The sequence below is a fragment of the Lemur catta genome, chromosome 15 (genome assembly GCF_020740605.2).
Source record: "Lemur catta isolate mLemCat1 chromosome 15, mLemCat1.pri, whole genome shotgun sequence".
Classification (NCBI taxonomy): domain Eukaryota; kingdom Metazoa; phylum Chordata; class Mammalia; order Primates; family Lemuridae; genus Lemur; species Lemur catta.
In genome coordinates, this window is record NC_059142.1 from 15,487,561 (window position 1) to 15,502,589 (window position 15,029).

Sequence of the window (15,029 nt, forward strand, 5' to 3'; positions counted from 1 at the left end):
GGTGCCAGGCACAAGGGTGCCCAAGAAGTTGGGCATAAACACTACTTCAGTGAACAGGGGCACCTTCAGCACACAATGGGAGGTGGAGGTGGATGTCAACATTCCCACTGTATCTTCTGTCTTTTCATAAATCAGGTTTAACATAAAGTGGGCTCAGCTGTACCCGTCCGCTCGTGACTCACACCCCTGGGAGCACCACACGGGAGGGGGTCGGGGGTGTGGGTGGGTCTCCTGTGACTTCCCAAGCAGGGGCTCAGGCTGGATGCCGGCGAGCTGGGCCCCTGCCTGTTCTGCTGAAAACACACACCTCCACGGCTGAGCCAGGAGCAGAGGCCTCCCGGGGTGTCCCTCGCCCTGTGGACCTGGCAGGGGCATCTCTTGGCCTACGGGGAGGACACAGCCCAGCCTAAAGCCTTGGCCAAAGGCACAGGAGGGACAGGCTGCCTGAGAGCAGGGAAGCAAGGGACAGGCAGGGACGCCTCCCTCCAGGGAAGGAAGTGGGCTCCGGGCTGCTGCCCCTCTGCCTGATGGAACCAGACGCCCTCCTGTGGATGGCAGAAGGGAGGCCGCTTAGTGGGCCTGGTCCAATCCTGTCGGGCAGCCCTTCCCACCTGCACCCAAGGCCGTCTGCCCCCTTCCCCTTCCTGAGGCTTCAGGGATGAGGCAACTGCTCGGACTCCCCCCGGCTGGCAGGATCTCTCTGGCTACTCTTAGGTTATAAGGCCACTAGTAACCTGATCTTAAAGGAACACGCTTCTCCCCTCATGGCCACAGCAGGACACACACTCACTCGACCCACCTCGGACAGGCGAAGGACTCTTCTTTCACATTAGTGACCCTGTTTCAAGAAAAATCCACAGAGGAGTTTTAAATAACAAGACACCACAACCGCCCCACCCCAGGCCTGCACCAGGTGGGGACGGATCTGAAAAGAGCTTTCCTTCCCCTGTCTCCTTCACAGGGTCCCCCATGGGATGTTTGAGGCTCCCTCCTCCCCCGGCCCGCAGCAGGGGACAAGGCTGGCTTTTGGAGGCCAGTGGACCGTGGAATGCGGGAGGCCGTTCCGGGATCCTTACCGCACCAGAGCTGGCGTGGCTGAGCTTATCAAAGCGGAATTTCAGGTTTGATCTCGGGGAGTTTCTGCTTTTGGTATCTAAGAAAAAGAAGAATTCCCATGAAAAGAGGGCGGAGCTGTAGAGGTCACTAGGGCTGCACGTGGGGACTGGCCAGGGAGGCCAGGAGAAGGGGCCTCCTCCTCTCCACTAGGCCCCAGCTGACCTGTGCTCATCCAGAGCCAACTCAAACATTTTTAGAAATGTTGTGAGTTGGCTGTTAAACACAGGCCATTGTAAAAATTAGGTTATATACAGTCATAATTAAATAAATTATATCCAACAAAGGTAACAAATACTCAAAATTCATCACTTGCTAGTTATTTTACTATGATCTAGGCTCTTCCGTCTATTGTATCCACATAGTGGACACACCCAGTGATGGGCATCTCTTCCCAACTCCACGTTCAGGGGCGTCACGGTGGTAGCTGGAGATCAGCCACGATACAAGTATTTACACCACAGAAATTGGCAAATGCCAATAAATCAGGACTTGATTTATTGTTTGTTGTCTAGACTTCAGAAACTAGTGGAGAAAATAACAATGCAGATGAAACTTGAAAATGTGTTGTATTAATATTTGCAGCTATTGCATTGTGAATAGCACACACCAAAAACACCTGAGTAAATATTCTTCCAGCATTTGAAAACTATGATCCAATTCAGCAAAGAGGCTGCTCGTGTCACTGACAAATGAATGAAGTTCTCTTAATATAAAGTGCTCATTAACATACACAATAATATCAATCCACATTCACATCAGAATGACACTCATTCATCATCCACAACCTTAAGTTGGCTACAAATACAAAGGTTAGGTAAATATCAACAAAAGTCTTTTTTTTTTTTAAGACAGAGTCTCGCTCTGTTGCCCAGGCTAGAGTGAGTGCCGTGAACAAAAGTATTTTGCGAGAATCAATTGGACATATGGGATTTATAGTAAGTAATAAATATTGTATATTTTATCATTATTTGTAAACTGTGTGCTGCAGATCCATAAAAATTTACACCAAACGTGTGTGAGCATGTGTGTGTGTGTGTGTGTGTACACATGCGTGTGTTTGCATGTGTGTAGTGGGAGAGCCAGTTGTTAAACATTTATCACCACACCACTGGCAGGAGGCCCACTTGACTTTCTGGTTCTCCTCCAGCCAAGGGAATGCACAGCTCAGTACCAATCCTCCTGGAGGCTGCTAATTCTTGGTGCTTCGAATCAAGGGGTTCTACCCAGGGCTATGAGCCCTTCTCTGTGTGACCCTGCCAGTCCTCTTCCGGGCCCCCGCAAGCCCAGGTGTGAAATGATAGATGACCAGGCATCTGAGATTATGGAAGACTGCAAGTCAGGCCTTGTCATGCCACCTCTCCCTCGGCCCTGCCTCTCCCCAGACTCAGCCAAACAGTTTAAAACAGGTTGCCAGCTCTTCCCACGCCCACCCTGACGCCGCAGGTACTCCGCACACTTGCGTGGGCTGGGGGCAAAAAGCAACCCATGGGGATTCAACGCTGCAGGGAGGGAGCCGTGTGGGAAGACACATCACTGTGTGATGCAGTAAGCACTGGGCAGGAGTTACCAGACCTGTTCAAGGTCACCTTCTGCCCTGGGTGACCCTCAGCAAGTTGCAGACACTCTCTAAACCTCCCTCACTCAAAACCTTATTTATTTTGGTATTTATTTAACACCAAGTAGGAGCCAGGCTTAGTTACAGATTGTTTTGTTCATTCCTTCAATATTTAATTAAGTCTTATAAAAAAATCAGGGAATTTGTATTACTACCCCATTTTATAGATGAGAAAACCGAGGCTCAGAGAGGTATGCCTGTCGGTGCTGCAGCCAGGATTCCAGCCCGGCTCCACAGCTGCCCGACCACAGTGGGTTCAAGGAGAGGAAGCTCGTGAACTGACCCACTGACCGGGAAGCACGAACACGAAGGACCATTGGCTTTAGAACCATCATCTTCCCTTTTACCCCTCACATAGCACATCCCCTTTTGCCAACACCCCTTCACTGTGAGAACCCCAGAAACACTTAAGCCATCCTCATGGCCAACTGGCCCTTTCTGTGTGTCTATCATTTAGATTAGAGTTTCTCAACCTGTTGACATTTTGGGCCCGATAATTTTGTTGGGGGCGTGGAGGGGGTCTGTCCCGTACCCTGTTTAGCTGCATCTGTGACCTCCACCCACTAGATTCAAACAGCACCCCACACACACATAACCATGAACATCAAAAATGTCTCCAGACATTGCCAATGTCCCCTGGGGAGCAGGACTGCCCGCAGTTAAAAGCCACTGACTACAGTATTCTTTTATTCCAGTTATTTAACAAACATTTAGGTTAACAGTTCTACGTCTCTCACAGGCATAAGTTCGTTTAGTCTTCACACAACCCACCCTCTGAGGCACAAACTACTATTCCCTTCCCTTTATTTTTGCTTAGAGAAACTGAGGCCCAGAAAGGCCCAGGGACTTGCCCAATGTCACATCACTGGTGATGGCAGATCCAGGACCTGGACCCAGAGCCCTGCGCTTGCCCCATGCCATGCTACCTTCTCGGAGGGCAGGGACCACGTCTTTGATCTGTGGGCACCCGCAGCGCCCGTCTAGCAGCGCCTGCCACGCAGGCCTGTCCCCTCCCCCCAGAGCGGGCTCCTCCTCTGCCCGGCTGCAGGGACCACAGAACCGCAAGACTCCTGAGCCCGCTAGATTTTACCTCCCTGACATCTCTTGAACGCACGGCCTTCTCCCATGGCCCCATCACCCCTTGCCACCCCACGGTGACCCCTCACTATTCTCCCCCACCCTCTGCTCCCATGACCCTTTCTACATTCAGCAGCTGCGGCCACCAGAATGGTCCCTCTCAAGTCCAGATGGTGCTTCTCTGCGTAAGGCCCTTCAAAGGCTTCAGAGCGAGGGAACTCCGTGGGGCCCCGGCCTGTCGTTGCTCTAACCTCTCACCCTCTCTCAGGCCTTCCCGCTGGGAACTCCAGCTGCACGGAACCATGTGCAGCTCCGGACCACTCGGTTTCTCCTCCCCTCCAGCCTTCCCTCGGGCTCTCCCTCCACCAGCGACACTCTCGCGACCTTGGCCTTGTGTCATCAGGATCATCGCCACGACAGGCGTGGGGAGAGGGCTCAGTGGAGAGTGCTCAGCTTCTAACCACACAACCCTGAAGCCTCCCCAGCGGGATCTCTGGCAAACCATTCAACTCTGAGAGCCTCAGTTTCCCCACACACAGGAGAGGGTAAGAACACGGGCCTCCAAAGGCTGATGGGCAGACGACACGAGCTGGCACAGCCGAGGGCCCATCACGGGGAGGAGTGGAAACCTGCCGGTGCGGCACGCCTGGGCACAGCCCTGCCCCCCAGGCTCCATCGTGCACCCGGCCAGATGCCACTGACCTGTGGGACTCCGGCTCATGATGACAGGGGTGGCCACTGCCCCCAGGCTGGGGCTCTCGCTGCTTGGGGACGGGCTGTAGACAAACACCTCCTGCTTGAAGGGCGAGGTTGTAGACGGCTGGCTGCTCTGGGGAGAGAGGCCGGGTGAGCGGGGCAACCCCACAGGGCGGCCCCCGCAAGCCCAGGACAGCCACCGTCTCCATCCCCCACGTGGGCCTGCTCTGTCCTTCCTGCTGCCTTCCACCCCGGCTCCCACAGCCCCTGCTCCAGGAAGTGCCTCTGACCAGCCCCGTGGAGCACCGGCCCCTCCTCACAGCAGGAACCCCACAGCAGGGACACCTCTCAGTCTGGCCCTGTCCCTCTGCCACTGCTGCTACAGCACTCTGGGAACAATTCCCATGAGCCACTGCTTCCAGGGGTGGTGACGGCCAACAGGGCACCTCTCGTCCCAACTCTTCCCTTTCATCCCCAGACTGAAGGGGACCCCGCCCATGGTAGCTGTTCTAACGCACAGGGGGGCTGGCCCCAGGCTGCACGGGCACACCTACCCCACTGTCACCCTCCTCCGTGGCCTCGCCCTCCCCTGCGGTGCTGCTGAAGCTGCTGGTGCTGGAGGAGGAGCGGGAGATGTTGGCTCGGCCGTTCTCCTTCAACTTTATGAAGGGCCTGCGGGGAACAGGAGGCGAAGCGAGCCCTGTCACGTGCCGAGAGCCCTCACCCCGGGCCCTCCCGGGACCAAGAGCGGGGCAGGCCCAGTGGAGATCTGAGCTTGCCCACTGGTGGCTCCCCGTGCTCCTGCCTGCTGGCCTCTGTGTTCCAGAGAGTTCCAGAGGCCAGAGATGGTCACTCTCAGCTTGCCTGCAGGCAGAGAGCGTGTTCCAGGGCTCCTAAGGGCTCAAGCCAGCCTTCCCCTCATGCTTACTTACTTCTCTTTGTTGGGGCAGATTTCAGGAGAGCTGGGGTTGGATGAAGTCTCAGACTTTATCTCCTGAGAAGAGTGTCCGCCGTCCGGGGTCTTGGGGGTGCTGGATGTGCTGTCGCTGAGGGAATGGGAGTGGAGGGGAGTGAGGCCGTGGAGACAGTCCCCAAACCCCTACCCCAACCCCAGGCCTGGGGGGCCTCTGCCAGCCAGCTCTCAGCACCGTGGGCTCAGAGCGCGCCTACCAAAGCACGGCCACCAGGACTGCCTTCCCACCTGAGTGCCTGGAAACTGCGGCAGACAACAGGGCTTTCCACTCCCTAGAACAGGGGCTACTCTAGGTTCATGGGTGACACCCAGAGCTACCAAGCAGGAGTCCTGGCTTGATGGCCTCCTCACCCAAGCTGGCCATCCCACCTGGCAGAGCTGAGGGCCACATGGGGAGTGCAGTGTGTCTGTGACATCCACCCCCACAGCAGGAAGCAACCCGATATGCATGGACTGCTGCAAGGTGCCAGGAGGGCCACCCTCAACACAGCCCCAGGGACGCCCTTCACAGGGACCACAATATGAGCTCCCTGGACCTGTGGCCGAGGTGGCCCTGGGTTCTGGGGAGCAGAGGGCTAATCTAAGCCCCGAGGACCAAGAGTTTCCTTCTGTAGTTTAACAGAGACCACGTACTGGTGCCCACAGTTTACCCCGTGCAGGCTGTTGGGGACGCGATGGCCCTGTCCTCCGTGCACCTTTTGAATAACAGGATTATTGAGATATAATCCACATACCATATAACTCACCTATTTAAAGTGTACAATTCCATGGTCTTTAGTATATTCACAGAGTTCTGCAATCTAATTTTAGAGCATTTTTGGCTCCCCTAAAAGCAGCCCTGGGCCCATTTGCAATCACTCCCATTCCTCCCTCCCCACGCCCATCCCATAGCAACCGTGATGGACTTGCCTATTCTAGACATTTCATATAAATGGAATCATACAATATGTTATAGTTTTTCTGCCTGGCTTCTTTCACTTCGCATAATGTTTTCACGTTCCATCTACGTGGTAGCATGTATCAGTGCTTCATTCCTCTTTATTACTAAAAAAATTCCGTTTTGTGGATAAACCATGTTATTTATCCATTCATTAAACGATGGACTTTCGGATTCTTTCCAGTTTGGGCTGTTATGAATGACGCCGCCATGAACATCTGTGTGCTGGCTGCACTAGTGGACTCGTTGTCATGGACAATTGTTTTCACTTCCTTGCCACATACCTAGGAGCGGAATCACTGTGTCATACAGTAGCTCTGTGTTTGACCCTCCGAGGAACTGCTGGGCTGTTTTCTGAAGCAGTCACGCTACTTACCAATCCTACCAGCAATAGATGAGGGTTCTAATCTCTCCATATACTCCCTGACACTTGTTATTATTTGTCTTTTTGATTATAGCCATTCTAGAGTGTGACGTGTCTCAATGCACTTTGAATGAGGTTCCTAATAGCCTCCTGTCAACTGTGCACAACTTTTCTGTGTGTCTGACGTAGATGTCCCTCCCGCCTGGAATTTCTCCTTCCTGGCCTTCGGAGATCCCACCCTCTCTCCAGGATCTCCTCCTCCTCTCTCGCCTTTCCTTCTCAGCCACCTTCACCAGCTCTCCCTTTCCCCCTTAAATGTGGTGCTCTACACACCTTCTCTGGGTGGTCACATCGTTAACCCGCCTTTAACCAGCACCTCTATCTACCTCAGGGACTCCCAACTGACCTTCTCTAGTCAAGGCCTCTCTCCTAAACTCAACACCTGCAGTTCTGACCACTTCCCTGGACATCTCTACTGGAGGCCCCCCAAAGACTCCCATGCATGGGTTCCAGGCAGCTTTTCATCCTCCTCCATAAACCTGTCCCTTGTCCTGCGAGCCCTAGTTCAGAGGATGATACCACCACCTAGGACTACAGACAGACAACTTGGAAACCTCAAAGTTAAGCACATGCTTCCTTTTTCCTACAAGACTGTGAGCTGATAGAGGACAGGTTGGTACTTTTGCAGCACTTGTCTGAGCACTCAGCACTGTACTGGCACGTGGCAGGCACTCAATAAATGCTGCTTGCTGAATAAAGAACAAATGGGTTCACCAATTAAAGAATCAGAAAGACACCAAAACCAGAAAAGGACACACACACACAAAAATTATAGGCCAATATCCCTGATGAACATAGATGCAAAAAGCCTCAACAAAATATTAGCAAACAGAATTCAATAATACATTAAAAAGATCATTCAAAAACCTACATAACAGGTACAATGAACCAATTCAGATGATGGGCACACTCATATCCCCGACTAAAGCGTTACAAAAGCTATCCGTGTAACAAAAACATTTGTATCTCCTTAATATTTTAGAAGAAGTATACAGATATTATTTTTAAAATGCAAAATTCCCTTAAAAGATTGGAACAAAATACCCCAAAAAGGGGCCGGGTGTGGTGACTCACGTCTGTAATCCTAGCATTCTGGGAGGCCAAAGGAGAAGGATCACTTGAGGTCAGGAGTTCGAGACCAGCCTGAGCAAAAGCAAGACCCTATCTCTACTAAAAATAGAAAAATTAGCTGGGCATGGTGGTGTGAACCAGTAGTTCCAGCTACTTGGGAGGCTGAGGTAGGAGGATCCCTTACTTGAGCCCAGGAGTTTGAAGCTGCTGTGAGCTATGATGACGCCACTGCACTATAGCCCAGGCAACAGAGCATGACTCTGTCTCAAAAAAAGGTAAACATTAGTGGAATTATGGATTACTATTTTCCCCTTTCAACATTTGGCTTAATTGTATTAATGTTAAAAAGATATTAAAAATAAAACTTGTGATAAAAAAAATCATTTACCATGATCAAGTAGGATTTATCCCATGGAAGCAAGGTTCAAATCAATAAATATGATACAACACATTAACAGAATTAAGGACAAAAACCATATGATTATTTCAATAGATGCTGAAAAAGTGACAAAATTCAACATCCTTTATAATAAAAACTCTCAACAAGCTGGGTATATTAATAGAAGGAACATACTTCAACACAATAAGCCATATATGACAAACCCACAGCTAATATCACACCGAATGGGGAAAAACTGAAAGCCTTTCATCTAAGATCTGGAAGAATACAAGGATGCCCACTTTCACCCACTCTGATGCAACATAGCATTGAAGTCCTAGCCAGAGCAATTAGGCAAAAAGGGCATTCAGACTAGAAAGAAAGAAGTCAAATTATCCTTGTTCACAGATGATACCATGCTTAGAAAAACATAAAGACTCCACCAACAAACTGTTAGAAGTGATAAATAAATTCAGTAAAGTTGCAGGACACAAAATTGACATATAAAAATCAATAGCATCTATCTATACCAATAGTGAACAAACCAAAAAAGATATCAAGAAAGCTATCCCATTTACAACAGCTATAAAAAAAATTCAAAATACCTAGGGATAAACTTAACCAAAGAAGTGAAAGATCTCTACAAGCAAACCTATACAACACTGATTTAAAAAAATATTGAAGATGACACAAAAAAATAGAAAGCTATCCCATGCCCATGGGTTGGAAGAATTAATGTTGTTAAAATGTCCATAATACCCAAAGTGACCTACAGATTCAATGCAATCCCCATCAAAATGTCAGTGACATTCTTGACAGAAATAGAAAAGCAATCCTAAAATTCACATGGAACCACCAAAGACTCCGAATTGCCAAAGCAATCCCAAACAAAAGAATAAAGCTCAAAATCAACGTTGCCTGATTTCAAGTATATTACAAGGCCATAGTAACCAAAACAGCATAGTATTAGTATAAAAACAGACACAGAGACCAATGGAACAGAATAGAGAACCAAGAAATAAACCTATGCACTCACAACCACCTGACAAAGGTGCCAAGAACATACGCTGGGGAAAGGACAGTCTCTTCAATAGAGCAGTGCTGGGAAAACAGGATAACCACATGCAGAAAAATGAAACTAGACCCTTATCTCTCAGCAAATACAAAAATTAAATCAAAATGTGCTAGATACTTAAATCTAAGACCTGAAACTATGAAACTACTAGAAGACTGGGAAAATGCTTCCGGACATTGGCCTGGACAAAGACTTTTTGGGAAGACCTAAAAACACAGGCAACAAAAGCAAAACTAGACAAATAGGATTACATCGAGGTGAAACTTCTGTACAGAAAAGGAAACAATCAACGAAGTAAAGAGCTAACCTACAGAATGGGAGAAATATCTGCAAACTATCCATCCAACGAGGGATTAATAACCCAAATATATAAGGAACGCAACTCAATAGCAAAAATAATAACAACAATCTGATTTTAAAATGAGCAAAAGATCCAAATACATATTTCTCAGAAGACGTACAAATGGCCATTGGGTATATGAAAAAATGCTCAACATCACTAATTCATCAGGGAAATGCAAATCAAAACCACAATGAGATATCATCTCAGCCTGGCACAGTGGCTCACACCTGTAATCCCAGCACTTTGGGAAACCGAGGGAGGATTGCTTGAGGCCAGGAGTTTGAGACCAGCTTGGGCAATATAGCGAGACCCCATCTCTACAAAAATAAGATAAATTAGCCAGGCATGGTGTCACACGCCTGTAATTCCAGCTACTCAGGAGGCTAAGGCGAGAGGATTGCTCGAGCCTGGGAGTTTGAGGCTGCAGTGAGCTATGACTGTGCCGCTGCACTCCAGCCTGGGCAACAAGAATGAGACCTCATCTCTGAAAAAAAGAGAAATATCAACTCACTCCCGTTAAAATGGCTTTTATCAAAAAGACAAAAAATAACGGATGCTGGCGAGGATGCGGAGAAAGGGGAATATTCGTACACTGTTGGTGGCAATGTAAATTAGTACAGCCACTATGAAAAACAGTATGGTGGTTCCTCAAAAAACTAAAAATAGAACTTCCCATATGATCCAACAGTCCCACTGCCAGGCATACATCCCAAGGAATTGAAATCAGTATGTCAAAGACATACCTGCACTCCCATGCTCACTGAAGCACTATTCACAATGGCTAAGATACGGAATCAACCTAAGTGTCCATGAACAAATGAATGAATAAAGAAAATAAATGTGTTACATATACACAATGGAACATTATTCGGCCACAAAAGGAATGAAATCCTGTCATTTGCCCCAACACAGATAAAACTGGAGGTCATTATGCTAAGTGAAATAAGCCAGGTGCAGAGAGACAAATATTGCGTGTTCTCTCACATATACGGGGGCTAAAAGGGTGGAGCTCCCAGAGACAGAGAGTTGACTGGTGGTTACCAGAGGTAGGGGAGGGGGAGGGGTGAAGAGATGCTGGTTAATGGGGACAAGATACAGTTAGATAGAATAAGATCTAGCGTTTGATAGTACGGTAGGGTAATTGTCAATATAATTAAAAATGATGTATTGTATAATTCAAAATAGCTAAAAGAGAAGAATTAGAATGTCCCCAACAAAAAGAAAAATGTTTGAGGTATAGATATCCCAATTACCCTGATTTGATCATCATACATTGTAGGCGTGTAGTGAGATATCACATGTACCCCAAAATGCATACAACTGCTATGTATCAATTAAAAAAAAGAATCAAAAAGACAATTAGCAAATCCAGTTAAGTATGATGTAATATATGAGAATGGCTACAAAAAATAAAAGGACACAGAATATTCTAAAAGTGCAAAGGAAGGTTCAATTGATTCTGTCTGGCAGAATCGAGGAAGGCTCCGTGAGAGAGGCCATTTGGGTGCTTGTTGAAAAAGGAGGAAAAGAAAGACAAGAACCCGAGCAGTGTTTCCAGCCGGGGTCAAAACGCTCCCAGAACAGCTTTGGAAAGTCCCACGCACAGAACGGCCAGAGGGGCCTCCGTGGACAGAGAGCTGAGCGAGTGACAGGGGACAGGCAGGCGTGGAGGCTGCGAATCGAGGGAAGCCATCTCCAAAGCTGAGCACAGCTCTCCCCGAGTTTGGGCATCTGACGGACCCCATGGTCAGAGTGCAGCGGGGGACCCCAAGAGTTACCATCGTGTCCGGCTGTCCCCCTGGCCTTCAGAGCCCGTGTGCAGGCGGGGGAACAGCCCCGACCGCCGCTTGATGGGGCTCCGCGACTGGTTCTTCGCCGTTGCCACTGCCACCGGAGGCTGCCGATGAAACCGCCAGAATGAGTGTTCCCACCCTAAGCCCAGGTCTCCTTCCCTTCATCCCTCTCACGGGTCTGTGGATGGCTCCTGCTCTGGAGGGGACCCCAGAGAATAGCGAGACAGCTGGGAAGGCTGGCATCTATGTCACAGGAGCTGAGACCCCGAGGCTCGAGCCACTCACAGCCTTTGTTCCTGTGTTCTTAAGCTAAGCCTTGTGGCCTCATGTAACAACCCACCAAAGACCAGAATTCTTGGAGGTCAAGGCCACTGTCAGGGGAGCCCCACAAATTGAGATGGTCAGGACGATTCAGGGGTCACAGACTGAGAACCACAAAGCTAGACAGCCCCTGGTGTGACCTAGTTCAACCTCCCACCTTACGGATGAGGACAGTGAGGACCAGAGAGGCGAGGAGACTCCCCAGGGTCATCTAACAAGTCACTGGCAGGACGAGGACAAGAACCCAGGGCTCCTGACTCTCCATCTGCTGTTCATGAATAAATGGACCCAGGCAGGTGTCACAATAATAACATAGAATGAGAGCCACAGTGCCAGGTCTGCGTGCACCAAAAGGCGGGGGAAGCCAGCTGAGAAGGCTTCAGCTTCGGACGGTTACCTGGCCTCATGGGGGGAAGGGCAGAGGGGGCCTGGAGCTAATCTTTAGAGCCCACCAGGCTTCTAACCTGGGCCCCAACTTCTGCCACGCACGAACTCTGTAACCAGGGGCAGATGGCGAGACTCTGCCTCTGTGTCCCCATCCCCAGGGTGGAGATAATGGCCCTGCTCTGCTCCCTTCAGGGACCTCCTGGGAGGAACAAGATAATAGCTATGAAAATATTTACTAAGTTAATTATGCATGGCCATTTATAATACTAATCATTAGTCTCATGGTGAGTCCGAGCTACTATTTAAAAAAAGAAGAAGAAGAAAAGAAAATCCTAGTCTGTACAAATCCAAAGCCACTTTGCTTTATGAAAGGACAGGCTATGAGGTTCCCTCACCTCCCCAGCCCCTGGTACGAGTCAGCCAGGCCTGAAGCACAGGCCCGCAGGGCCCTCCTTCCTTGGCAACTGGACCAAGAGCACAGACTTTGGATCTGGCAGACCTGCGTTCAAATCCACACTCTTCAGCTCAGCTGGGTGACCTTTAGCAAGTTACTTAACCACTCTGGGCCTCCCTTTCCTCAAAGCGGGGCTGGAGAACACATCAGTACCCGCTTCAGGCAGCTGTTGTGGGGATCAGGTGAGGTCATGTCTGTGGATTGCTTAGCTCAGTGCCTGGGGCACAGTGAGTTGAGGGGTGGCCACTGCTATCATGAACAAAAAAGCCAGGACGCCCCTCTCACAATCATGGCCCCTGGACAGAGAAATACGCCCCAGGACGATTCTGTAGGGTGGGCCCAAGGAGGAGGCCCAGTTGTTGAAGAAACTCAGCAAACAAAACAAGAGGGCTTCTCGTACGGACCAACTCTGGGTACCATCTGGGATGGAGGCTCCAAGGGACCACTTTCAGAGGGCAGGGGTTGGGGTCACCCGCCAAGCAGCCTCAATTTCCCTCCACCACCCAGCTTGCCCTGTGGTAGTTGCCCAGCCCCCCCTGTAGGTCTGGGGGACCTTCCTGGGCCCCACGTGCTGCCCCAGGGCCTGCAGGCACTCACCGAGAAGGTGGTTTTGGTGACCTCCACGCTGTTGTGAGAGATGCCCCCACTGAGGCTGCCGGGGATGGCCCCACCGTGTGGCTTCTTCTGGCTGCCCACCATGGTCTCCATGGAGTGGCTGCGCACTCGGATGGCCCTCTGCAGGGGGGTCGGGGGTGGGGAGAGGACAAGGGCCTGAGAGTCAGCACCCGGCCCCTCCAGGTGACCCTGCCCTCCCCGTGGGGTCTGCAGACGCAGTCCGCAGCATGTGCACACACACACACCCGTGCACACACACAAGGTCACAGAGGCCCACGCTACCATCGCTACAGTTCACAGGGAATTCTCCCATATTCTGTCCCATGCTCCGGGCACGAGGTGACGCAGGGCGCCAGCCAGGGCAGTCTGAGGGGTCAGTGCCCCAGCTCCCCTGCAGGGTGGACAAAGGTTGTCATCCTCATCTTACAGGTAAGGGCAGTGAGGCTTGGAGCTCACCACACTGTGTGACCTGGTCCAGTTACTAACCTCTCAGCTACAGGTTCCTCATCTGTAGAATGGGAATCATATGTTTTACACAAGATCGTGGTGGGGATTAAACTTGCCTCACCACAGATTGACTCTTTTTTCCAGAAAACTACGCTTCCTTCTATATTTACACCCTGGACTACCCCTTCTGCTGTCATCTAAAAGAGTGCTTTGTGCGCCTTGGAATATATTCGCCTTTGGTGAAACCGTGTGAAGAGCTCTTGCTCAACTGTGCATCAACCGTGCAGAGCGCCATGGCTCACGCTGGTGGCGGGTTCAAGACACGCTTGCATCACATGCCTGTGGTCGGACAGCTCTGAAAGAGGACAGGCACGGCCCCAACCCCTCGCTGGCAGAGCCACAGTCAGGTCCAATGTCTCCTCCTCCTCCATGAGATGCAGGAGTAAGTCATGATCTGTCTAAGGCGGTCACTTAACCCTCCCCTTGCCAGTGGAACATGAGGGGTGTCAGCTAGCGGATCTGGGGAAAGGTTTCCTCAATGGCTCCCGAAGAGATGTGACATGTCTGCACCTGAAACCACAGCAGCCACCTTGGGGGCATGCGAGGCCGAGCCCAAGGGGCACAGCTGACCAGCTGGGCATGGCAAAAGGGAAAGAGGGAAAAAATCTGGAGAGCAATGGCCAACAGAGCCACGAGTCACCTAGGTCTTCTTGCCATGTGAGCTAAAAATGGATTTTCCTTATCGTGGTGTGAGCCAGCAGAGGTAGGGAGTTATCAGAACTCCGGCTTCAGAAACCTGCTGCAGAAGGACTAAGGTGTGGGCTCCACCCCCTTCCTCTCTGGATCCATACCCCTGCACGTACGAACGTGTGCCGGCCTACGCATCCCACGGGCCAACCTACGACGTCTCAAGTGGAAGAACAAGTCCTTGAGGCATCCAAGGAAGTGCTCAGTCTACGGCAAGGTGCTCCCAGGAAAACACCACGAATAGTGCTCCCAACCTGAACAGGTCTCCCTGGGGGCTCTCGGGGCCAGGAATTCCCCAAGCTTGGGAATGGCGGAGGCCCCCATCCTGCCTTTCTATCCTGACGAGGGACATATGTTCAGGAATGCCGTTCGTAGACGCGACAGCCCCGGGACGAGATACTGAAAACAGGTGCGAAGCCCCATACGCCAATATCATCTTGGCTCTCTTGTCTGAGGCAAGATGCCCCTTGAGGGACATCATCTCTCACTTCCTCTCTAGAGCACAGAGCAGAGTCACCTAGCAATGGTGTCCTGTGACATGGTTAGAACAGCCGGCACG

At 50.6% G+C, this 15,029-nt stretch overlaps 1 protein-coding gene across 3 annotated transcripts in view; it reads right to left on the reverse strand.

Moving 5' to 3' along the window:
• Positions 1–15,029, reverse strand: part of RAP1GAP2 (RAP1 GTPase activating protein 2) — a 191,594-nt gene that overhangs the window by 1,464 nt on the left and 175,101 nt on the right. For 2 of the 3 annotated variants that reach the window (XM_045526106.1, XM_045526105.1), the window contains 7 exons: positions 13,259–13,396; positions 11,485–11,603; positions 5,437–5,550; positions 5,059–5,176; positions 4,511–4,637; positions 1,077–1,153; positions 800–838 (listed from right to left, as the gene is read on the reverse strand). In XM_045526106.1, coding sequence (XP_045382062.1) covers positions 830–838; positions 1,077–1,153; positions 4,511–4,637; positions 5,059–5,176; positions 5,437–5,550; positions 11,485–11,603; positions 13,259–13,396 — 702 coding nt within the window. In that variant the 3' untranslated portion in view covers positions 800–829. The remainder of the gene's footprint in view (positions 1–799; positions 839–1,076; positions 1,154–4,510; positions 4,638–5,058; positions 5,177–5,436; positions 5,551–11,484; positions 11,604–13,258; positions 13,397–15,029) is intronic. The other variant, XR_006728925.1, reaches the window with a different exon arrangement.